This window comes from Perca flavescens, chromosome 14 (assembly GCF_004354835.1).
Source record: "Perca flavescens isolate YP-PL-M2 chromosome 14, PFLA_1.0, whole genome shotgun sequence".
Taxonomy (NCBI): Eukaryota; Metazoa; Chordata; class Actinopteri; order Perciformes; family Percidae; genus Perca; species Perca flavescens.
In genome coordinates this window covers 13,566,484-13,593,489 of record NC_041344.1, presented here as the reverse complement: position 1 = coordinate 13,593,489, position 27,006 = coordinate 13,566,484, and the positions used below count along the sequence as shown (strand labels likewise).

The following is a 27,006-nucleotide window of genomic DNA, read 5'->3' as shown; positions in this document are numbered from 1 at the left end:
ACTATAGAAACACACATATACCCTCTGGCTATCAATATGATTTTGGCTATCATCATCATGACAAAAGAAATTAATCTACAAGCTAACCTTCAAAAGGCAGAGGCACTAAAAAATTAAGAGGTGGCGACTAGAGAGGGATTTACCCAGGACGGTGCCTGTTGCGCCATTTGAAGCTGTTTCAAGTTAAAGTGCTCATAATATGCTAATTTTCAGGTTCATAATTGTATTTAGAGGTTATATCAGAATAGGTTTATAGGGTTTAATTTTCAAAAAACACCATGTTTTTGTTGTACAGCACATTGCTGCAGCTCCTCTTTTCACCCTGTGTGTTGAGCTCTCTGTTTTATCTACAGAGTGAGGCATCTCACTTCTGTTCCATCTTTGTTGGGAGTCGCACATGCGCAGTAACTAGGTAAGGACTACTAGCCAGTCAGAAGCAGAGTATGAGGGCGTACCACGCTAGCAGCTAGGCAAGCATTATAACATATGTTACAAAGTGACGCACGTTCGTCACGGAAGTAAAGGCTGGACTACAATAGAGCTGTTGGTGAACAGTGTTTTCCCAAATCCCTTTGGGGTGGACTTTGGGCTTTTTCACTTTGTAAACTGATTACATGCACAAAGGGAAAATGGAAAAAGCCAAAAAGCAAATTTGAGCTTATCCTGAGGCTTTAGCATAGAATCCCGGCAAAAAAGAAGGACTGAGAGACCAAGAGTTTCTGGAGAGTTCAGTCAGAGGAACTCTCATGGTCTGTGTGTCCATCTCTAGCTACAGCTAACATCTGTTTCATTTCAATTTAAAGTTCTTCCTCTTGTCTCAGTAAGAGAGCTATCCCTCCTCTGCATTATCCCCCTCTTCTCCCCTCCACCTCCCCGCCCCCATGTTTCACATTACTCTGTGATCAGGCTTCGTTCATATAACAAAAAGGGGATCTGTCAATTTTCCGCAGGGTGGTGTCGGCAGTGTGGGAGCGTCACTGAAATGGCCCACGTGTGCGACGTCCTGTTGTGTTCTTTAACCCCCCAATATGGTAGTAGTAGACTCACAATTACTGTTTTTCGTCAAATCGTTTGGATCTCAACGTTTCTGACTGTACTTAAAGGCAGCTTCATTTCACAGAGCAAGAGAGAAAGGAAAGAGACGGAGTGACGGTGCTTTGTTGTTGCACGAAACAGTCAGCTGTTACACAAACACCTGGGAAGTTCAGTGCTTGTGTTTCATGTTTTAAAATGTTCTTGTGGCAGCAGCAGTGATGTTTCTTGTTTACTCTAAGGGACACTCACACCGCCTCAAATCTGAGTCTAAAGTGTGTGTGTGTGTATGTGTGTGAGTGTGTGTGTGTGTGTGTGTGTGTGTGTGTGTGTGTGTGTGTGTGTGTGTGTGTGTGTGTGTGTGTGTGTGTGTGTGTGAACGCGTGTGTGTTTTTTTCACAAATTGAGGTAATTTTAGTCCACAGAGAATATTTCAATTATAGGTTAGGATTAAAATTGAGGCTAGGGTTAGAATTGTTTAGGTGAGAGGACCTCAGTTTAGATATATGGTTTATTTTTTTAGGTTTTTTGTGTAGCGATGGTCCGATACCGATACCAGTATCGGTATCGCCTCCGATACTGCCTAAAATGCTGGTATCAGGAAGTACTGGAGTTTATGCACCAATCCGTTACCACGTAATAAAGCCTTAGAGAAAATCTACGTTAAAGTAGTTTATTTATGTTCTTTTTCCTTTATAACTGACAAACTGGAGAATAAAAGAAAGTTCTGTGGCATTCATTGTTTGTGTTTGTTCATGTTTTACAAGTTTAACCTGAGCCAGACCGACAACAAAGATAGAAATCATACACATCCATACAGGGATAGTAGTATACAGCTGTTAAAACATAATAAGATATATGACACATGTGACTGGTATCGGATCGGTACTTGGTATCGGCCGATACACAAGTTCAGGTATCGGGAAGCAAAAAATGGTATCGGACCATCTCTAGTTTTTGGTTTAGTTCCAACTTTTTATTGTTTGCCATTTGAAACAAATTTATTAATTAAAATATTTGTATTCCTATTCCACACCCTGCAGCATGTTCTTTTCTTCAACCCATGTTAGATAACTTAGTATTTTAGGAAGATCAGATGATCAGAAGATGTTTTATGAATATCATTTCTCATTTTTACTTGCATTAAAAAGCACAGGTGTGCTCTATTTGATATCATTATGAGCTCTGTTATGTGTATTGATGAAGGTCTAGTGACTTAAAGCTTGGCTTCATCATTATGTATTGGACCTAAGTGTACAGAGCCTTATTATTCAGAAATACATGAAATGAATAAATAAATAAATGGCATCATATATACAGTAGGGAGAGAAAAGAAAGAAAATGAGGAGGATAAGCAGTATTATATCCTATATTAGAATATTACATGTGTCTTTCTTATCGATAATAGTGATCAACAGTTCAAAGAATAAGGTTAAGTTTAGGTTGAGATTTTAATGCTTGGCATATAGCAGAGACTATTAACATTAGGGTTAAAGGACGAGACTTCATTTAAACCTTGTATGAACATGAAATCAGATACTGGATATTGATATCTGAACACACAGTAGGTCTTTGCATTCACACCTGGTATTAATAAGCATTCTCATTATCTCCATTCTGCCCACAGTGTGATAGGATCTCAATAAGCAAATTAGGTAGGCAGTACTTGTGGACTACTTATTGTCCTTTACTGAGGAAGGAGTCCTCAGTGTGTGCGTGCGTGCACACACTGCGTGCGTCAGCTGTACAGGCAGGGCATGGAAAGATGGGAGATAGGCATCACATGTTAGTCCATTTATCAAAGCTGAGGCAATTCCTCACCTCGCTCCTCGTGGCAGACAGATGAAGGGGAACAACAGCCCAAGCCATCCATGACTCTCTCTCCATATCTCTTTACCTTCTCTGTCTACAGTATATTTCACTCTGCCAGTCCTCTTTCTCTCACTCTCCTCTCTTTAAGTGCTCTGTCCTTCTTGCCATCTCTCCTTCTTCCCCATGTTTGAAGTCTTCCCAGATCCCACAGCAACATATGGAGGGAGAGGAAGAAAGAGAGAGGGAACACATTGCATGATCAGTCAGGAGTTACAAGGGGTTGAGTGCTGCAGGGTTTGCTGATGGTGAGGAATGAGAAATATATGACAGATTTTCTTGTAAACTACCCAAAGTGGGTGTCTAGAAAGTGCTGTCTCATGCTGACAAACATATTAGTCACTGCATTTTTTTCTGCTGCACACATGCAGACAGACACGAGCGCCATGGGTGCTCATTCTTTTCTCTCTCTCTCTCTCTCTCGCTCTCTTTTCACTTCCCTGCTCTTTTTCACTAACACACACTCTTACACACAAAAACTTTCAAAGTCACACTTCTCAAACACCTACTCTAGAGGAATAAGTGAAGATGAAAAAAACATCCGGCTTTCCACTCTGTGTGAAAGCCTGACAGATGTCTGTGTGTGTTTGTGTGCGCGTGCGTGCGTGTGGCCACAAAGATACGATGGCTCGGTTCAGTTTTCCAGCATAAGAACAGTACAGCACAGGTGTCCTTACAGCTGCCTAATATAGGCTGCCCTCACCCAACCCTTTTTCAGGATCTGTGTGTTGAACACATGGATGCTTACAGTTCATGTACCAAATATTTTTTAAAGCTGCTTAATTTGTATGGTAAAATGCATTAATATTTGTATTGAAAATGAATTAGTAACACAAAATGGATGTTGTACACCCAAAAGCACAGATGAAAAGCTCTTAATACAAGATCATTATTTACAACTTGCAAAACTTGAATTAATGATTGACTACAAGCAGCAGCCACAGAGACATTCTTAAATTCAAAAGACATTTTCTGTTAAATCATCATATTTACTGAATGAAGTGAGGAACTGTAACTTGGTTTAGCATGCAACAAAATGAACATGCATACTTTAGCTACTCCCTGTTTGAAAGCCTGGTCTGTTCGTGGCAGCTTTTCTCCGGGTCAAGCTTTGTTCACAGGACTTGTATAGTATCAAGGTTTTTTTTCAGTCTTGAAACGCGCTCAGTCAAGAAAACATACACAGACTGTCTCTGTCTTTTCCTTTCTCCTTGTTGAGGCAGAGCCAAAAGCTGACTGGATCAGTAATGCATTGAGTAAGTCATTGGCCATGCAGGGTCTCCGGTAAGGAGCTTCTCTGCTGTGGAATTCATCAGCACATGGAACCAAGGGCAGCACTTAGGGGAGTTATCAGCCTCACCAGACAGCTGCTACGGCTATCACCGCGCATGCGAACACACACCCGCACACACAAACATGCAGTCTCACATTTAGTGTAAAGAGAGTGTATAAATGCACGCACAGAGACATTTGCACATATTAACTCACAGACAGGAACATTATTAAATGCTGAAGGTGAAAATACACAACGTTGAATGTATTTAAGTAACACAAGGTCTACTGTAATGCAAGTCCTTTTCATTTTTAACAGCTTTACATGAAATGTGAACGCCTTTTCTAACTAGTTGTGCAAATGCACTCTCACAGAAATTAAACACAAAGGCTTACCGCCACTCACACATGCGTCCACACATCTCTATTCATTGGGTATAGAGTCTCTGTTTTTGCTCCCTGTTGTGTGTGTGTGGTTTAGGCTCACTGATCCCCCTTGCTCCTCTGAGCCAATATTCCTTTACCAGTATAGCTCAGTGTAGGTAGCCCTCTGGAGGAACAAGGGCAAAAGAAGTGTTACGGAAAGATGGGAGGAGGGTAGATTAAGAGCTGAGGGATGGTGGAAGGTAGGAAGAGAAAGGAAGAGAACACAAAATGATGGAGAAAGAAAGAAGATAGATGGAGAGCGAAGTGAGAGAGAGAGACAGATTTTGTGTGTGTGTGTGTGTGCGTGCGTGCGTGCGTGCGTGCGTGCGTGCTGATGAAATCTGCCGTCCTCAGCAGCCTACCGTTAAAAGAAATCGGATTAGCTCTCCTCCGGGAGAGAACCTTCAGGAATGCAGATGACGGATTGCGGCGCACAGGTTTCTCTCCTGGACTCTAAGAGGGCCTCACACACACACTTACACACACACCATCAGCAGACAAAGAACTCAGTTTTCCACTCACTCCTTTTCTCTCCAAAGGGCATTTCTTTATTCCCTCTCATTCATAAATACATGATTGTACGTGATTGAAATAGAAAAAAGAGGCGTCCTCAATACTACTTCTCTTTGTCCTATTGACGAAAGCTTTTCCTCACATTGGCTTTGACACTGGTCAGTTTTTTCAAATTGAAAATGAGTTGATTTTGATTTGATTAAATTAGTTCAATTAAATTTTGAACAAAAGGAATCAGGGTATAAATCGCATTATTCCCTAAGTACAATAAAAGTACAGTGAATTATCTTGCTGACATTGGTGCAGGAACATATTGACAGAGACATGTAGAACATACCGGCACAATATAACACACAGGCGACAGACAGTGACTGAATGTGGTCCAATGTATATATACTATTCCACTTAGACCAACATATTAATCTTATCTAGACAAAGCCAGATAGGAAAACAGGGGAAACAACTAGTTTGGCTCTGTCCAAAGGTTAAAAAAATAAGCTGCCTACCAGCGCCTCTACAGCTCTCTATTTAACACGTTATATTATTTGTTTAATTTGTACTAAAAACTAAATGTATAAACACTCTTTTTATCTACTCTAAAAAAAAAAAGCAAATGAGCACATTTTCTAAAACATTGAGCAATTATTTTAATAGTTAAAAGAAAAATACAGAAAAATAATATTAAAAATATTATTAAAATAATTATTAAAATAATAAAAATTATATTTGTTATGTCTTTTCATTTGTCACATTTTCCCTTGTTGCAGTTTGATGTCATGTCATATTTCTTCTGATCCAACTCTCTTAATTTGTGATTATTCCTGTATTTTCTTTTCTCTTTCAGACTGGCATGGCGTTAACATATGATCCCGCTGCAATGCAGAATGGGTAAGAGCTTGACGGTCAATCCATTCTTGGCACCAACTAATACACTCACTTCTTGGCTTATAGGACCCCACTCAATACCACTGCCATAGATAAAGATGAATCTAGTGGCTGCACTTTGTTACTGTTTGATTAGGACAATCTATATGGACTTCAAATATCGGTTTTCATTTGTAGGGTCGGGTGAGAAATGGCATAAGGTAGCTGAGTGAGCTGTTCTGTGTTTACGTGGGTTTGGGTCTTAATGTACGTGTGTGTTTCTGTGTCTTTATGTCATGACCTAATGGAGCTGTGGAAATAAATGACCCGGTAACATGTTGTATTTTTCCCCACAGTACTGAGACAGGAAGGAGAGTCTTGAGGCTCCCCTCTATCTCCCTCTGGCCTCAGTCCTTCACAGGAAGCTTCTCATTCCCCGCTTCCTGAACCACTTATCCCCCAGTGACTCTGAGTCAATCTCAACTAAAAAACTGGATGAATAGCATCGCTCATTACACACAGCCTGCCATGTGAAAGCCTGCTTTGATGCAAATCCACCAAATTATAATCCTACAGATATTTGTGTTAAGTAACAGACCTGCTGGGAAAAGGAATGATTCTGGAGGATTCTGACGGGTTCCCAAGCCAGATGAGATATATACAGTAATATCTCTGGAGTGTACTGGGTCTATCTCGGGGTCTCCTACCATTTGAAAAACCTCTAAAGTAAAGGCGCCCAGAAGGCATCATGATCAGATGCCCGAACCACCTTGACTGGCTTCTTTTAACGTGAAGAAGCAGCAGCTCTACTCCGAGCTCCCTATGGATGTCTGAGGTCCTTGTGCTATCTATCTAAGAGTGAGCCCAGCCACCCTACGGAGGAAACTCATTTTGGCTGCTTGTATCCACAATCTCACTTTTTTCACTACTCAAAGCCATAGACAGTAAAATGAATGGACAAAGCGCCGTAGACTTCCACAGAGACTAGTGAAGGCTATTAGAAGCACTTTTCTGGTGAGGGCTGAGCGTTACTGCGCAGCCTCCAACTGAGCTTGACAACGTAGATTTGACGTGAGCAACCTGTCTGAAAATTATAAGTCTTCTGGTAGCTGTGCTAAGAATCTTGCAGAGACGGAGAGCGTAGGTATATGTAAGGAGATAACTTGGACACAGGCTAATTATTGCTAACTAAAATAGTTAGCAATTAGTTAGCTAGTTAACATTAGTAGCCTAATTAAACTCAAACAGCTAATGTAAATCGAAACTGTCTGCGACCTTCTCCTGTACTATACGGTAATTTGTCTACTATGCGACAGAAAGTCGCATGGTTATGACACAGTCGTTAGCCTATTTTTACAAAAACGTCTGTTACGGAGCCATAACGTGAGATGGGGCCTTTTATACATTGCCGTGTTTCTTTCGAAATAAACAATGGACAAATAGTCTTTAAACGCTTCAGATGTAAAGTTATTTGCTGTCAAAGTGACGCCAAAATGAATGTCAGTCAATGGAATGCTAACAGCAGGTGATGGCTTGTCAGCATCAAAATGTCTCCATAGGAGATACACTTTGCGGATGCTCGCTTCTTAACCAAAACAGTCCAGTACAACGCCTGCATTACAGCTGACACCACACCAACCCACCTGTTGATTTCACGCTGCATTTTTAGTCTCAAGTCTGGCAGATTTTTGAACTCCTTCCCTTGGCCAAGCAACTCACTCCCAACCCCAACGGAGCAATCCACCGTTTTCCAGCAGAGAACCATGGCTTCAGACTTAGAGGTGCTGACTTTCATCCCAACTGATTCAAATTTGACTGCAAACTGCCCCAGTGTGTGCTGGAGGTCAAGGTCTGATGAAGACAACAGGTTGAGATCCTATCTATTGAAATCAGAAACAGAATCGGTGACAAGGAACAACCTTGGTGGAGCCCATCTCCCTTTGAAAAGTGTTTGACTTCATGCCAAAAATACAGACACAGCTCTCTCTCCAGCTTTTTAGCAACAGCCCCAGTACTGCATATTCCTGCTGCCCCCCCACACCCACACACAACTCCAGAATCTTAGAACTAGTCTGCCATGCCAGAGTTCAGCAGCGCTGAGTCCCCACCTTTGCCTTCCGCCCAGCTGAAAATGCTCGTGACCCCAATGCATGTCCCTGTGGGTGGTGGGCTCACGGGGCAATGGGATTGAATTAAAAATACAATTATGATGCAAATGACCCATATATATACTATTGTGGGACTGAATTACATTTTGTAGTTTGCATTAATATTTGAATACATTTAACTGTATACTTTAATAGGAGAGCAGCAAATAACTCTTTTTCTTTTCAAATATATATAATATATAATATAATATATATGTTCTTCAGACCTAATTAAAACCCAACATGTAGAAATGTTTATTTTTTGAAGTGGTAAAAAGAAAGGTTTTGAACAACTCACCGTAGCTCTTGTTGTTTCCGGCCGCAGCCATTTTATCAGTCAACAACAATCGATTTCCGAATGCAACATAACAGGGAGGAGAAGACAGAAAGCTCCTAAAGCTTTGTTCCATATAAATGCATGGATAAGTTGTTGTTTTGTCGTTATTGAAAAACAATATTGACCTTATAGTTGAAAAAGGAGCCTCATATGGAGTCCGTTCATTCGCATTCGGATCTCGATTTGTTTTGTCTGCTGAGGTGGTAGTGGCTGGAAACAACATGAGCTAATGTGGGTTGTTCAAAACCTTTCTTTTTAGTAAACTCTGGGTACACAAACAATGTTGTCAATGCTTTCATTTAAGGTGTAGAGCCCCTGGTAATACTTCGAGCATAGTTTCATGTTGTGTCGAGCCTTCTAAGTGTTTTAAAAATAGCTATTTTGAGGCTAGCATAAAAGTGCCCCTATCACTCCCATTCAAAAGGCCATTTGACCGAAAAACAAAAATACGGTAAATCTTAAAAGTGCCGCTTCCGTCCTAAATATGCTTTTAAACGAAAGTTTGACTCGGGTACATTCACAAAAAGACCCTAGGTTGCATTTTGGCGAGAGTTACGCTTTAACCATGTTTTACAGCTGGTAAATGCATTTTCTGTAGTGAACTTCTGAAATTATCATCAGTTTAAAATCCTGTTTATAGCTATCCATGAATTATCAAGCTGATAATACAATTTGTGTGTGTGTGTGTGTGTGTGTGTGTGTGTGTGTGTGTGTGTGTGTGTGTGTGTGTGTTTGTGTGTGTTTGTGTTTTAAGCTATTAAGGTGGGCCTGGGGCCTCCAGGACTCCAAACAGAACATGTGGGTTGAAATATAATGTAACACACAATATGAAGAGTTGATGCTTCATCTTGAAATGGAATGTGGGGTCGTCAAACCTAGTACATAACTTGTCTAATATCCTCGGCCAGTAATATGATCTTCAGCTAGGGTGACAGAGACTATTGGACATTTCACTTAGCCTCCCTAGGGATCACAGTGACATTCGGTTGCTATAAACCTTCAGCAATGAGATAAAGTAGCGAAGCAGACCACCTCACTTCTCTGCAGCTCATGTCAAACCTTCTTGAAATGCATTGAGTTTTCCACAAGCTCAGCCTATAAGCGTGCTGCTTAAGCCAGCCAGGCAGGACGGTACAGTGTAGCCTTAATACATGAATCCACGTTGGGAAAAAAAACATACAACCTCCTACTTTATACGATGACAAAGCTCAATTTGATGTGATAAAACCCGACTTTTCAATTGAGAACGCTATAGGACACTTCATGAAACTTTTATGTGGCATTCGAAATACAATATATGGCCGTGTGTTTGCTCTGAACAAGCTGCAGGATAAATCGACAGTGTGTTTGTGTGTCTGTGTGTGTGCTCTAGTTTGCAAGTGTTTCTTTCTTATATAGACAGAGAAACACACAGATCTTTCAGTTAATACTACATTTTTGTAATAAGGTAACAGAATTTCATGTTAACATCATGTTCCATGTACCTATATGCCTATAATGACAAACTAATTCCTGTGTCCTCTCCTCTCCTTTACTCTTTACCTCCTTTCCACTTCTCTTTTCTCCACCCTCCTTCCCCTCTTTCTCTCCCTCCCTCTTCCTCCTTCTCTGTCCCTCCTCAGGTTCTACTCCTCGCCTTACAGCATCGCTACCAACCGCATGATTGCACAGACCTCCATCACGCCCTTCATCGCTGCTTCCCCCGTTTCCACATATCAGGTGGGCCATAATGCACTGCATTATGGGTAGATTGCTGTATGTGTACAGTATATTTAATATGAGGGTTTGCTTTGTGTAAGGGTTTGGAAGAGAGGGGGCGGGCTGCAACCCAGCGTGAGGTTCTCTCTTCTCTCATCGTTTCTTCGCCGCTCCAGCTGTGCTTGATGACATCTGTTTCGTAGGCGACAAACACAACAGGCATCAGAAAACAAGCAACGAAAAAAAAGGGATAAAAAAAGGCTGACAGGGTAGAAACAAATAAAATCACCCATCAAGAATGAAAGTGTCTAGGAAAAACAAACACTTTCCTCCCTCCTAGTTTCCTGACCTCTTTTGTGCTCCCTCAGCTGCCAACGCAATAAAGCAGTTTTTTTTTTTTTTTTTTTTTACTAACTTGGATACAATCGCTTCCTCTTCCAAAGTGAATTTCCACATTCCTCACGGCTGTGATCTGTGGAGTAATGAAAGAGAACAGAACAGGAACGTGGAAATTGGCTATGTGAGATGTCAAGAGCGTTAACCGTTTTCCATCACTGCGCATTTCACGCAGCCCCCTTTACCGAATCTTAACATCAAGAGGCACTGCCACTGTGCCCTCTCGTTCAGACAATATCATTTAACATTGGCTCTGTTTGGTATGCAGAGGCCGACAGACGAGGGTAGTGAGTAAGAGAAAAGAGATGAAGGATAGATGGGGAAAATAGAAGGGACAGATGGAGAGAAAGACAACTAGGGAGAGGAGGACAGATAGTACGGGTGGTAGTGATGGTGCTGGCTCGGTGGGGTGGTGGGGGGGGCAGAGGAGGGGTGTTGCTGAAGGTTGCTTTGCCCGTCTTTGAGGCACGCTTGATTAAAACTCTGGTCCGGTACCTGCAGTGGAGGGGTAGGGGAAAGAGGAGGAGGGAGAAAATTGGGCCAGGGCGCGTCTCTAATCCGCTCTCGGAAGGCTTCCCAAATTGATTTATCAAAAACAATGGCCAGGCTTTTGAGGAATATTAATCCCCACAGTTTCAATATCGGGCAGCTCTGCCACTGCTTCCTGTAATATTGCCCTTCAGCCAGTCACGGCAGGAAGGTGAGTCCTTCATCTTCTGTTAAAGTACAAAGAGACAGAGGAGAAAGAAAAGGAGAAGACAAGCCAGGCAGCCACATATGGCTGACAAAAGGAAATCACTTCCTTTTATGATGGAAAACTATTGCCTTTGTAATGAAAATCTAAAGGTGCATAGAAATGACTGTACATGCCATTCCTTCTTTTATGTTTATGTTGAGGGGATATTTTTCTGAGCTACTAGTTTGGTGGCATTGATTTATCAAATCTGCAAATGACCCATGCCAATAACACTGTTATGGTGTTCTTTCAAGCCAGCCTCTGGTGAGCTTGAATGATGATTGGCTTTGTTTCCTGGAAAAACAGCTTTGATGATCCACATGACAGGGGCCAGCCCGGGCCAGATCACTACCAAGATCTCAGCTAGTGCCGCCAGCCAGCCGTGGCCTGGTTTACATCACTGGCTCTGCAGACTGGCTCACTGTCTTACTAAATATGTGGCTGGCTGGCTTACTAACTAGCTAACTGGCTGGTTGTTTGGCTTCATCTGTGACTGGTTGGATGGGTGGCCAACTGGCTGACCCCTCGACTGAACGGCTGACTGACCGGCTTTTTGGCTTATTAGTTGGCAGGCTGTTTTAAACAGTAACACAAGCTGTGAAGTTGAGCCAGAGGTAGGGAGCTTCTTAGGTCATGCACATTATACCGTTCACTCACACTGAACGTACTGTAGCTATACACCAGTTATACCCAGTTATCAGTAGTAGTAGTCAGTCAGTAGCATCTAAGGTAGCCATTTGCTGTTCTTACTTCTACTTTCTACCCATGCAAACTATTAATTTAATCTGAAACTGCGGACAGTGTGCAGTGTGTCTAATGTCAATCAGGTTCACAATCTCTGTCAGACTGTATGCTATCATTTTTGAGGCATGTCAGATGGTGCAAGGAATGTCTGGTAAATTGTAGCTCTACAATGGAATTAGACAAAAACAGTAAATATGTGTTTAGCACTACACTAGCTTCATTGACACATTTTTGTTCCTAAATTTCCACACTGTCGTGTCTTTGGCCACTGAAGATCTAAATCGGCCGTGAGTGAGTTTACAACCAAAGATTTCACCACGTTTCTCTCAAGATTGTCAACATTCTTCTGGGACAGCCCAAAGTTACACAGTGTAAAGGGGTCTTAAGTCTGACAAGAGTTTAGTCTCTCTATTAAATAAATCACATGATTGGTCATGCAGTATCTTGCATGAAGATAAGTGATTAGAAATTAGCTTTCTCTGTGTCTATCTGCTGTCCCGTTCCGCTGAGGGAGAACAAATACTGCCATGTATAAACAAACAGACTTGGTTTCATGTTATGATATATCCAGCTTGTTTAGGTGTGGATCCAAATCACGCGTTTGGGTTGGCAAAGAAGATTGATTGTTCTTAAAGCAGATTATTCCATATTTGTCTTTGTTTAATCTAATCATTTTACCAGGATCAGTGGCCAGCCTGTGTGTTTGTCTGCTACAAGCTGTCTAATTCCTCTCTCCAGCAGATCTAAAAGCTCTGTTTGTTCCTCCGTTCCACGAGTCTCTTGATCATTGTCTCCGTCACTGTTTCACCGTTTCTTTAACTTTCTAATCCACATTTGTGTATATGCATGTCTATAAATGTTTTCCTCTAGTAATAGCTTGGCATACCTCTGAGACAAAGAAAAGTTCTGTCCACCGCTCTCAAATTCCTTTTACTTTTTCTTTTTACTTTTAAATAATCCTTCTGAAATGGATTCTCTCTAGCTGTCTGTCCCTCGAATTTTCACAATGATTCACCACTCTTGCAACAGCACTGGGTACGGCATTAATATTATTATTATAATAGAGAAGGAACCTAATTTAAGGGCTCCGTGCACAAGGCATACTGTTGGCAATAATGAGAAGGCAGGAGGGAGATTTGCTGCCTCCCGACTTTCAAATTCTTTTTGTAATTCTTTGGCACAACTTAATCTGGGTAAGGTTCAGCCATTTTAGTGCATTAAAACCAGTACAATCTCTTTAAAACCTCCAGACTCAAGAGTATTTGAACATATTGTGACTGTTTAAACAGCGTTAATGCTTTATGTGGGATACTAGTTGGATCTGACCGAGATTGAGGAAAGTTTATATCGTCACCCTTCTTTTACATTTGATGTGTTTCTCCTCAGGTCCAGAGTACGTCATGGATGCCTCATCAACAATATGTTATGCAACCTACAGTAAGTACTCTACCATTTACCTGCAGTAGCTGCCCTTGACTCCCCATTGGGACCCACCCTTAGTTGAAAATGTATGCAGTTTCTCCCTTCTGCACAGTGTTTTACAAGAGCTGTTGAAAGGTTTTAGGAGGAACTCGTGCTGAAAATAGTTTACAACATAGAGGATTTTTTTATATTTACAGAAATACGTATGATCAGAAAAATAGATTCTGTCTGGAAATGTTTAAGCCACATTCTTCCTCTGCTGCAGGTCTAATGTTGAAATTTGTATACATGCATGTACCATCACAGTACCACATGAAAACTTCTTATAGCTAAATGATTACAGCATTTTTATCCTGCAATTACTATACACAGCTCTATAAAAACATATTATCTCGTTCTGATAACCACATATTTTCATCTTTCCTAAGTATACAAACACATTTAGTTTGTGTTTTTTTTGGTTGGGAATTTATAGGTGTTGGATGTGCCAGGAAGCGATTCAGCATAATTGACCAGACCACGGCACAATACAGACAGGCTGTTGACTGTTGCTCTGGGTTACCAGCCCAGACAGCAGACAGGGCTGGGCTGCTAATTAATATTAATTAGATTAAGTTCACCATAACACAGTCTGCCACAGTAGAACTGAGGTAGTTATATTGCATCCAATGGAATTCAGTAATCCTAGTTGAAGAGTACAGAAAATTGGTTTTCTGAGTGTCCACCAAGTCTGCAAAAAATATCCTCAATAACGAACTATTTTGTATTTTCTTCACTGGTAAAATCATATTTTACTACATCTAGTGAAATTTGATGGATGTTTCAGTCTTGATTTACAAGTCAGACACCAAATACCTATGTTTCAAGAAGGTTTTAACTATTCTAATAGCCCAATGTTTATATTTATTTTTGGGATTTTTCTGTAATGTGCCAACAGCATTGTTTGGAATACATCCCAGATTTGGGATGTTTTAGCAACAAAGAGCATTATTGGGTTAGTAAATTGTTTTTTAAGGTTGATCCGAGCTCCATGAGTGTTCTCGTTTTGTTGCTTAAAGGTTTTTAATCATTCTGCCAGAGGCTTTAATGTCTGCATGAGGCTTTCCGTGGCCCCTGAAGCACACTCAGTGTACATTGTTCTTTATTGCACTGAACCAGACAGGGGCACATGTATTTAATTCTTTACAGTCGTGAAACCGTTTCACTGTTCCACAGACAAAAATTAGCTAAATAGGCATCTTACTTAAAGGGCCCTGAACTACAATACTGAGTATTTCATACAGTAAAGTGAAGCATATTATTGTAAAAGTGAGCTATACAACTATGATGTGCATTAAAGTGCAGTACATAATAAGAATGTAGATATGATATGTGTTTACTCATGCAGTAAGTTATTTTGACTTTGGAAAAAAAAACTGTCATCCTTAGGGTAGCATGAGTTATTTTTTGCTAAAGTTACCTTTAATGAATCACACAGCTGTAGGCATTACTACTTTTTTAATTAAATTCATGCTGTAGCCTCAAAGTTCAATATTCTATACTAATGATTTAAATGAATATGCATGCAGCTATACCTTACCTTACTATTAGGATTTATAATGTTTGGGTAATATCTTGCAGAGAAGTTAAAAGCTGAAACTACAAAACTGGAGATGTCACACAATATACGTAGTTGGTAAATATCAACATTAAACCCTTATAATAATTTGAAAAATCTGAGTAATTGTTTTGTAAGATTTATAGACATTATTCAACAATATATATTATAATTTGATCACCAGCTTCAAAATGTTTCTTTTGTTTGTTAGTTTTGTTGTTGTTGTTGGCTGGAGTTAACCAAGAAGGCAAATTTTCATTTGATGCAAATGTAGGCACCAGAAAATAGAAATTTGAGCAGTTTCAGTTGCTACTTTCATTAAAACATTATTTTTGCTTTAAGTAACTATGACAGTACAGTGTCAATAACATTGTTAGCCTGATTCAAATAGTCACCTGCTAGCAAGTCCCTGTGATTGAACAAATTGGCAAACACTGGACTCTACAGCTGATGGTCCAGCACTCACTCACTAGAGGAGTGCTCAAGCAGCTGCGTGGCTCCCTGCTGTGGTCATTTGCCACTCAGTCCTACCCATCTCACTTCTACTCCTGCTGTGGGACAGTGAACATGTAATCTGGTCACAGCAGGCCACCAGCTAGGCAGACACAGACACACACACACCATACCCAACTGCAGCTGCCCTCTAAGCCACTCAGTTTGTCTTTCAGCCACGCGACCTCCTGCCTGTCCAAACAGTATTTAACTTACCCAGCCTTCTCTCCCCTGCTGTAGCTTGCTATCTTTGCAGTAAAGGCTGCACTTTCTTGGTAATGCTTGTTTCACACAGGATTAAAGTTAGCTCACTAACAAGCTAACAATTTGTGCTGCAGAGTCTGTCTTTTGTGAGAGTGACAGTGACATGGGTGGTAGACATTATTACAAGGTGAATAAATGGCAGAGATTTCTAATAGTTTAACTGCTCAGTATTTGCAGTGCTGTGTAAGTGCAAGTGTGTGTGCTTCTGCATACACATACATTTATCTCTACAGTACTATGTCCGTGCATCTAGACTATCTACCAATGCATGTGTATATTTAAATGTGCATACCATTTTCTTCATCTTCTGGTATATTCTCAGACTCTATAGTCACATGTTGTTACGGTTTGTCAGTCAGTAGACAGACAGAACGTGCGCTGCCTCACTGTCTATGTTTGTGTAACTGCGCACGTTTGCCTGATACATGTTTGTGTGCACTCTATGTGTTATGTAGTGCCATATGTGTGGTCCATACTGGTTATTCCCAACCAGCCCGTACGGCTGCCGGACAGCCATGCATCTTTCAGCCTTATGCCATGGGGCCTCTTGGAGCCATTGGCAGTAGCCAGTAGCCACATTGCACTGTGGTGTTGATCTCATCATGCCTTCATGCCAGTAGTAGCCATGTTGCCATATGCGTCCCCATGGCCCCGTCCCCATTGTGTTCCAGTGGCTCTCTCTGTCACCAAATGGCTGCTATTTGCTAACCCCAGCTGTCACCACCATCACTGGATCATAGCTACCAATCTGTCTCCCTTTATGACCCACGCTCATATCCACTACCAGCTACATACACAGTAGACCGCCCCTTACACATACACAGCCTGCCACCAGCTCAGTGAATCACATCAAATTACCCAAGCCTGCTAGCTTCAAGAGCTCGGGGGCCCACTCAAAGCATTAAAAACCAATTGATTGTGCTGCAGTTTGGCCTGTTCCACCATGTGTTGCGTGTTGAACCGATGGAGCGCAATGGCGCTCCTGGTGTCCGGGCAATATGTACGCGGTCGAGCATGGAAGAGGAAGGGGTCACAGCAAGCCAGCCAGATGTCAGGATGTGTAGAACACAATAGAACAGACAGGATGCGACAGCCAGCCCAACAGTAAATTAGCGGTTACAGGTAGGCTACCTGAAATGTCATATTAGCAAAACAGTAGCGATGTAGGTTAAACTGCTACCAAACATTAACCAGTAGAGGTTGCTATAAGAAACCGAATGTTAAACGTCTATGAGGTCACCAAGGTACTACATACATCAACATGTATACTATTGTTCAACTTACTTTTGTGTGAATAACAGTAGTATGTATCTTTTCGGACACACTGAGCCGTACGCCTACTTTACGTTTGGAGCCGCGTAACCATGGTAGCCCGTGCCAACCTCAGCTTTACTGGCTTAAATTGCCAAAACCAGGCAACTGCAGCAGATCCGGTGAGCGCCTATGGCTACATCTTCATATACAGTCTATGATCGCTATGCAGTAACTTCAGCTTTAGGGACAATAACGTTAGTAACATTGTAACATTGAACACTTACGCACTAATCAGTTTTGCAGACTGCCAGATGTAGAGTCACACAACAGTTTTCTCATCTATAAATTAGGAACAGTGCATTGTGAGATTTTTTGTTTTGACAGCGTCTTAGTGAAATATTCCTTAGTCACAGAGATGACGAGAATCGTTCAGGTACAAATTCCGTATCTCGCTACAGTATATGGACATATATGTACATGACATTTAACTAATATATATGGGTAAACTGTACTAAATTTAAACATCTAAAAGGCCAGGTTCTGTTGTTTATGGGATCATATAAATTAATAACATCCTTAAGTGAGGTATATTACTGACTGTTGTTGGTTTTGATATTTCAGTGAAAGCTACAGTAGTGCTTTTTATGCTTATTTGGAGTTAACTGTACTTTCTACTTAAGCCTAAGAAATAACTCACCAACTAGTAATGCCTGCTATGACGACAATCATGATAAATTGTCTGGGATGAAGAAACTCTACGAAACTAAGAAATGATTTCCTGACCTTAAAAGTACTGTAGCTCTGACTAGGATAAATTTAGCTTGTTTGTACAGTTATGTAAAGGGTCGGTAGAGCGAGACATGGTTAAAAACGAATTAGCTGCTGCTGATGCTATGTTACTGCATGCTTTTCTTTATTTCAGCCTCCCAGTACCTTTGTGAGCTTAAACTCATTGAATACTCCTTGAAATAGTGTCAAACAGTAAATTCAATATATATATATAAGATAATATATTAAATGGCAGTAAATCAAACTATGTTGAAGTTGAGAACAACTTGACCCAAAGTTTGCTTACTACACAGTAAACAGAGAGGATTTCAGCTTGTACCGCTTCGGCAAAGGTGTTTTTTATCTGACTAGATTAAGTTTGACAAGTCCATCCATATAAGACTGGACTTCATCCGCGCAGAGGAGCCGGCACTTTGTTAGAAGGGTAGGCAGAGAGAGTGAGGAGAGAACAGTTTTCAAAATTTGTTTATCTCCAATTAATGGGCGAGATGCACTCGCCGTGGAACATGATAGAAAGTGACAATGTTTTTTTTAAGTGGACAGCTAGATGAGGTTGCAGCTTCTTTCTTTTCCCCTCTGTTTATCACTTGTCTTCCCTTTCTCTTCCTCTCTGATACTGTCTCTCAGATCTTCTAATGCTGTGCTCTGTTTGGCAGTTTAGGCATGGGATGTCAGAACAGCATGACCGCTTGCCTTTTGTGCGCTCTGATTTGTTCAGTGCTACGCAAGTCAGCAGACCTTGTAGATTAAGGAGAAAACTTGAGAACTAAATGCCCCTTAAGACAAATACACACATGCAGCTCACACTCTGCTGCACAACTGCCTAAACACACATATTGTTTGAGTACAGAAACACATTCTTAATGGTAAATCTCACTTATGTACAGGTCATCAATCATGCCCGCAGACGCTTAAATTTACTTCATACTGCCAAAGAGGGCCGGAGTAGCTGCAGTGCCAGCCAAGCGTAGCATTGCTGTCTTTCCCCATGACTTATCCATCCTCTTTTTTTTCCCTTTTCCTCACTGTGAACTGTATGTTCAAGTGTGTATTTGCTGGAGTGCATTGCTCTTACACATTGAAGGTGAATTATTGAATTCCTTTCCGCTGAACCCCAGCCAGTTCTCCCTGGCTTCGGCTTTCAATAGATGCTTGCTGGGCCTCTTAAAATTGAACCATAACTATCTGCCCTCATCGGATGGGGGTGAATCGGTGCACTGTGTGATACCCATCTCCCGGCGTAAAATGTTTCGCGGATTCAGAAGGGGAACATTATGTTGGTCTCATGAATTTGACTGGCGAGGCAGAATTTGAGACGGGGCTACAGCCGTCCTTGACTTTCTCTCGCTGCTCTTTCTCTCCTCTTTTTATCTTTTCATCCCTCTCTCCCATCCTCCCATCCTCACTCCCTCTCTACTTCTTTCTATACATCTCCCTCTCATGCCGCCCTGTTTTTGTCTCGTGCCACCCCTCCTGCCCCTCTCTCTCTCTCTCTCTCTCTCTCTCTCTCTCTCTCTCTCTCTCTCTCTCTCTCTCTCTCTCTTTCTCTCTCCGTCTCTCTCTTCTCTACTGCCCTTTCAGAGTACAACTGCAGCTACTGTGCCCGTGCCAGCAAAGAAATCGTCTGTTCAGGGTTAAAGTTGCATTCATATAAGAGAGATATTGTTGCAGTGCCACAGGGTGACTGATAGAGAGATTGAGCTGCTGCATTTTCACTATAAGCTTTTGGATATTACCTTGAAAAACGTTGCGATAGTAGCAGCAATACATTTTGAGACCAAAGCTGATTTGCTTTGGTGGACAGGCTTTATTAGCTTGCTCCGTTGTTGTTTTTTAAATTTGATTTTTCATCTTTTTTTTGCTTTTGTAAATAGGGTAAATATTCTGGAGAGATCCTTGAGTGTGAAATGAGCCATTTGTCTTCAAAAGGCAGTCAGAAAATGGTTGATCCGAGCGTGGAGAGGAATGGACCTCCCATGAACACATGTCAAATACTGTCACATGCTCCATCTAGCATCCTTATCTTCCCCCCCCCCCCACGCGCACACACAACACACACACACACACACAACACACAACACACACACACTACAAATCCATCCAAATATCTTGTCCTCCTCAAGTTAGTGGTTTCTTTTTGATAATAACCTTGTTACTATGAGCATTTTACAGTCATAATCAGCCTTGTAGCCTGCAGCACCTTGCGTGCCAACTGGTGTGATTTTGAAAATGCTGATTTCAGTGGTGAAACATTTTATTGTTACTCAATCTGCATCCTCTGAGATATTGCACATGATTGACAGACAAATTAATCAATAAGTGGCGGGAGACTGATCCATCATCCCTCTTGTTGTCATTTCATTGTGGAGTACAAATAGAAAGACAGTAGATAAACATCTTTGCCAGAGGTGAGAAATCCTCCATCCATATCTGGCTCCACATGCTTATCTGTTAACATACATTGTTGAAGCCCCTCAGCTGCTTAATTTTCACAGTAACAATCCCCTTTTCCCTGTAGGTTCTTGTCTGGTTTGCAATTAAGCTTTTTTCAAAAACATTACAAAAATGAGATTTCAAATTTGAACATGATGGTGAAGGACAAGATAAGCTGCTATCTGCATCAATGTCAACTGTGAGGCTTCATTTATTGCTATTCAAAAGTATGCACTACTACTTCCTGACTTAGTCTATGGCACGTTGGGTCTTGTAGACAGACTGTGTTGGTAATGGTAGGGCAGCCCTTGTAGTCTGTTAGCCCCAAGGAGGGATTCATGCTGTGGATTAGAGTGAAAGACCCAGGATGCTAGCTCCCTTTTTCGGGCTTACCCGAATAGAAAGGTGCCTGAGGGCATCTGAAAACTGTGGTCACAGTTGAGGTAGGTGAAGGAAAAGTTGTGGGTGGCTATTGTTAGCCTTAAAGCTATAGTGGGTAGTTTCTGCCGCCCCCCGTGAGGAATTCTAAGTAATGACAACAACTGTCGGCGCGTCCACATGATACAAGCCTTTTGTGACCCATAGTGTGTATCAAAAAGTTACACACTAAAGCTTTAATAGAGCACAAATACAGAACAAGATAAATAAGATCACATACCCAAACATTCAGATCATGCAGGAACATATAAATACGGATGACAGACAAAGACCAATACACAATATCCAGTAAGTGTGTGTAATTCTGTGGCTTCAAAGGATACAGTTTCAGTATCGACACCCTTCAGGTGGGCAAGCTTTTAGTGTTAGGGATTCCTGGCATTCTGTACTGTATATAGTTACCATTCAATCATCAGCAGATGTTTTCTTAACACCAGGCTTTCCAGACCAATAACGACGGAGTGAACAAGCTACGTCTGTGTCTGTTTCACTGGAGATGGAGAAATGTCTTTGCGGTGCTAAAGCTTGAGCAGAATTACTCGAATTGTGGCGCGGAGCCGCAGCACCTCTTCAAGTATCCTGCAGTGTTGCAGTGTCACATTTACCTTAACACAAAACACACTAACATACGCACACCAGCATCAGTATCCAAACCACAGAACCTCACATGGAGAAGCCAACTGTCAAATACAGCAAGGAACGTGTTGAGTCAAGCACGGGTCATCTTTCATGTGGATGACACAAGTGATGCTTTGTTTGGGTGGAATACAGCCGCAGTCATTGTTTGACGTTCTTGAGGCTTTTAATGTGCCTCTCCTGCGCCCCCCCAACCTCAACATTTCACCACCACAGCACATTCACTTTGAAAACTTTTCATCATTAATACAACATTCTTATTTCTGACCAGGCTGTTAGAGAGTTTGTGTACAATGTCTAAACAGTACAGATGTTTTGTGGCCAGCATTGCAACATCAACCTGAATCACTTTGTAGCTTTGTTCTAAAAATGCTGTATGAATTAAGTGTATCATTATTATTAACATTACAAGATGAGGAATTGGCGTGTGAGCTTCTCTTTGCCACAGGCTGTTTTCACTGGAAACGAGGGCATTGTCATGGCCTGAAGGTAGCGATATATCAGCACCGGTTTAAAGCAACAGTGTAGATAGGCAATAATGTTGGATATTATAACCTGCAGCAATAGGGAAGAGCAAAATGACTGTAGAGGTGCACTAATCAGGTTTTTTAGGGCTGATACTGATCAGTTTTAAAGGAATCAGATATTTCCTCTTCACAGGATTTTATAGGAAGTGTCTGCAAAAGACATGCTGTAAAAACATGTTTTCCTCATTTGTAAGGTTCCATTATTTTCTTTTAAAATGATACACTGCTAGTCCACGAAGATTGTCTGTTCACTTGAAGCAGAGTTTCATTACCAGTTCTAATTGTCTTTTTGGTCAGATGTTCTTTATTTCAAAATTCTTAACTGCCTTCTTGACAGAGCAGATTTTAAAAATCACAAAAGACCATTTTACATCTCTTTCAGTCACATAGCTGCAATATCTCATATCTGCATTCACAACATTGGATGACATTCTGTGCAGTAAGAAACCAAATACTAAGCTCCTAAACTTGATACTAGCAACCCAAATATTACTTGACTGCATGTTAAGTCTATGTAGGGCTGGACAGGAATGTAAACGGCACGTGTTGGAGATCCTTTAGCCGTAATGGATCAGGCAGTAAAAACACTTTCTATCTGTGTGACATTTATGTATTCGCCTTACCCATTTTACAATTGTTATTTCTGATCAGCAACTCTAAAAACAAAATTCTGAATATCAGCTGATAGCGATCAGGGCACCATTAGTCAGAGTGCAGTCGTTTACTTGTAATGAGTAGTCATAAAAAGCACTGCTGGTTGTAAGATGTTTTACAAGATTTCTTATTTACTGTACATTGTCTCTGGTCGTTGACTGTATATCAACGTATTTAACAACCATGGGGCTGATATCACCTGTCTCCTGTCTAAAGCAGGATCAATACCATCTTAAGCACGATGGGTTTTTCACAGACACACACACAATGCATGCATTCCTCTCTCGACTCTCTCTGCCCTCTTACTTCACGACCGGCTCGTAAGTCCTCCCCAGCTCCGTGGCTATCTGACTCGGTACGTGCTGAAAGCGGAAAGGAAATGGCGGAAATCTAAACATGATGTTATGCAGACACATGCTGCAGATACATGCTGCATAACATCAGAAGGATAGTCATCTCACGTCTAGACTACTGCAACTCCCTCCTGATTGGGCTGCCTGCATGTGCCATCCGACCCCTGCAGCTCATTCAGAACGCAGCAGCTCGACTTGTCTTCAACCTCCCCAAGTTCTCTCACGCTACACCGCTCCTCAGCTCTCTTCACTGGTTACCAGTGGCTGCCCGCATCCGCTCAAGACACTAGTACTTACATACAGGGCCACGAACGGATCAGTCCCAGCTTACATCCATGACATGCATCAGCCAAACTGCTTGCTGCCCCCTCACAGCGAGGGAGAACTAATCACTCAACCAAATCCCGACTGTTCGTTGTCCTGGCTCCTAAATGGTGGAACGAGCTCCCAATCGACATCAGGATGGCTGAAAGCCTACACATCTTCCGCCGAAGGCTAAAAACACATCTCTTCCGACTACACCTCGGATAAAAAAACAAAACTCCTGAACCTGCACTTTTATACGTTTCTTTGTAGCTTTGCTTATTTAAAGCTAATGTACTTGCACTTACTACTTGTTGTCTAGAGTTTGGACCTTCTCAGTTGAATGCACTTAATTGTAAGTCGCTTTGGATAAAAGTGTCAACTAAATGACATGTAATGTAATGTAATGTAAGGAGATCTGTAAACATCATCTCATACATTTGTAACAGCTACGTCTGTGGCATCCATTATCTTGCTCTTTCTCTGTGTGTGTCTCTCGCACACACGGAGGACAAATCAAAAACATATATTGTCTATTTGTGTCAGTCTCCTTCTCATTTTCTTTCCCTCTAGTGTGTCCCTGGACAGACACACAACAAGACAGACACACACACACACACACACACACTCACACTCTAAAACCCCCTCTCTCACAGACACTCAGTCTCACAAACACAGAAAATCGAAATCACAAATCGGCTTAACTCTCCCTGACACGTCTGTGAATTAAGCCTTTCCGTTGCTCTCCCTTTCCCATTATAAAGGCATTGTCAGAGGCTGAATCAGTAACAGGTAGCCCACAGCTCCTGCTGCTTCCCTCTCACTCCTCTCCTTCTCTTTCCTTCTCTCTTCTTCGCCCTCTTTCTTCGTCTTTCTCTTTCTTTGTCTTCTCTTGCTATCTCTCTGTGTCCCTCAGTCTTCTCTCCTCCCTCTCCCTGTCGTCTCTCCTCGCTCCGTTCTTCCTCATGACCTCCATCAGCTCTCTCCTTAATCATCTTTTTCCTGTCCTCAGTCATTTTTTTTTGTCTCCTCGTTTCCCCTCTCCTTTTCTTTTTCCGTCTATCACAGAAACAAAACAAAGTACTAAATATTTTCATTTTTTGAGAGACAATTGAGCAACAAACACCAGTTAATTTGCAGGGTTCAGATTTTCCACACAAAACCAATAAGACATGATATGATATCAGTTTATATGTTTGTTACAATAAGTTTTATATTAGGACATTGCCTAAGTAAAGAATCTGCATTGGGTTGCACCAAATATTTGACAAATCAGGTTCATCCATTAAAACTTAATAAATGTATTCAGTACAGTAGTGAAGAAATTTAGAAATGTGTAATAAATGCTGCTGGTGAATATCTGTAGAGCTGTCCAATCAAAAGAAAAAACATTCTGTAAAATTGTTTTAAAAAGTAAAATACAAAAACCTGATGATAATATTTCTTAAAGTTTGGGGAACAACAATGTTAAATTTGCTAATCCTTAACTTAGTTTTATTTGTATAATATGCATGCATGGAGAAATTTGTTTTCAGAATTTGTAATATCTGTGCAGTTTAGAAAAAGAGGGACATCTTATTATGCTAATCTAACTGACACTATTTTGTCATTTAGCTGGGTCGGGTCAGATATATAGACCATATTTGATATCTCATAACAAAACAAAAATTTATTTTTTTACCATTTAGCTATGCAACTGTTTCACCTGGCAGTTATTGGGTGTAAATATTTAGTAACAACTCATCTTTACCTTTTATTTATGTTTTTGTTGTGTTGTTGTAATTATATTATTATTATTATTATTATTATTATTATTATTATTATTATTCAAAGATAACCCACAAAACAAGTCAGTGCCTTTTGCAGCCCTGAGTAGTTTTGCATGTGTTTCTTTTAGGCTTCATATAGCCCTGACATTCAACACTAAGATAAGGCATTTTTATACGTAACCCAACCCACCCCCCAGTGGAAATTACACCCTTTTGTTTGTGTGGTGCAGCCTGTTTTAATATAGTGATCTGTAGATCACCACTTTGTAAACACTTACTATATTATAAAGAGACTTACAAAGAGCTGGTGAAATTGTAATACTTCCTCCACCACTGATCTCAGCATTCCACCCATTTCTTTTTTTTTTTTTTTTTTTTTTTGCTGAGGTGAAACTCCGGCAAGGATCACATGAAGCTTGCATATGGAGTGGGAGAGGGAGGGAGACAGGGGAGGAGAGAGAGAGTTAGCTGACTGTGTTGTGAATGCAGGGAGTAGACAAGCAGAGCGATCCTGACAGGCTGTGTCTGCACAGTTTGTTCTCCAATAGGCCCACACAGAGTTACCAGTGGGGTGCGCACAAGCACGCACACTCTCACATACACTATTGGAGTTGCACGCTCATATACACACACACACACATAGACACTGTCAGTCTCTTTGGCACTCGTGCGCTAATGCTTTTACACACAGTGTGTTGCAGCCTTTCCCACACACACATATACACACGCACTTAGAGTATAGACACACAAAGTGAGAAGAGAGGCGAGCCGAGCAGAGGAAAAGGGCTTGGTTTTGAATGTGTTCCTCTCAGGGCTTCAGTGCTGCGGAAATGGAGCTATCATGACAAGGGATGAAAGAGCAACAATGGTTTCATCACTTTCCCTCATGTTCCACTGCACCGTGAAAAAGAAGCTTCTAGCGTTTTCATCCGCCCGTTAGGGAAAAACATGCCACGCATTATACCAAGAAGGGAGGCTTGAGAGAGAGAGAGGGACAGAGAGAAAGCATTCTCTCGCAGTAATCAATGAACCGCACAAACCCATATTGTTGATACGTCAGCAGCAGATATTGACTATTTTGATGGACCAAAGACAATAGTGCGCATTGATCTTGAAAATTTCCCTGTGTTCTGTTGGTGTTTATTGACACGGTCCCTCTTCCCTTCTTCTCCTCTGGCTGTGTTGTCCTCGTGTCACCCTTGCCTGGGCCCCACCCTTCTCACTTCCTCTGTTTTTATTGCTTTTAAGTTTTTGACGATTTCACCTCTTCACCAACTTTTCTCCTTCCTGTCCTCTGACTGACCCCAACTTCCTGCCTGGCCTCCTCTAACCCTTACCACCATAACCCACCACACCCTATCCTCTTATATATACTTCTTTTATCGACCGAAATCAGTTTGCTTATTTTTGGAAAAAAGGAGGACTATTAACCACTTTGTGGTAGCTAAGAGGAATCAGAATAAAAAAGTATAAGAATATGCACAATCTTTTATCTCACCCTCTTGTCTTTTTTTCTCGTTTCTACCAGGGTGCAGTGATCACGCCAGCCATGGACCACACTATGTCCATGCAGCCTGCCAGCATGATGGGCCCTCTCGCCCAGCAGATGAACCATCTGTCCCTGGGCACTACAGGAAGTGTGAGTACTCTTCATAATCCAGACGAGAGAACCTCCCAAGTTGATAAACTTACTGTGCGATCAGAGCAGTATGCACTTAATATTCCGATTTGTGACCTAATTCCAAAAATGACAATATTCTGACTAAGCTGTTTACATGGCTAATAAAAGTGAATGTTCCACTTATATTCCCCTTTACATGTAGCTGTGCAAAATAGGATTTTTTTCAAAGTTTTCGAGCAGAGGCAGACTTGTTGGACCGTGCGAACACAGCGTCCTTCTTTCATTCCTTCAACCAGCTTCTTGGAAAGGTTGACGTAGCGATGTTTAAAAGTAGCTGTGTTTCTCCTTATCGGTCTCCAGCCTTGCAAACTGTTGGCTGGTTGGTTTGTGTACAGAAACCATAGCAACGCACAGAGCTGA

General features: G+C 41.3%; 1 protein-coding gene across 6 annotated transcripts in view; it reads left to right on the top strand.

The window, feature by feature from the left end:
• rbms3 (RNA binding motif, single stranded interacting protein) overlaps positions 1 to 27,006 on the top strand; it is a 288,253-nt gene that overhangs the window by 251,006 nt on the left and 10,241 nt on the right. For all 6 annotated transcript variants that reach the window (XM_028596575.1, XM_028596576.1, XM_028596574.1 and 3 more), the window contains 4 exons: positions 5,957 to 6,000; positions 10,083 to 10,179; positions 13,421 to 13,471; positions 26,494 to 26,604. In XM_028596575.1, coding sequence (XP_028452376.1) covers positions 5,957 to 6,000; positions 10,083 to 10,179; positions 13,421 to 13,471; positions 26,494 to 26,604 — 303 coding nt within the window. The remainder of the gene's footprint in view (positions 1 to 5,956; positions 6,001 to 10,082; positions 10,180 to 13,420; positions 13,472 to 26,493; positions 26,605 to 27,006) is intronic.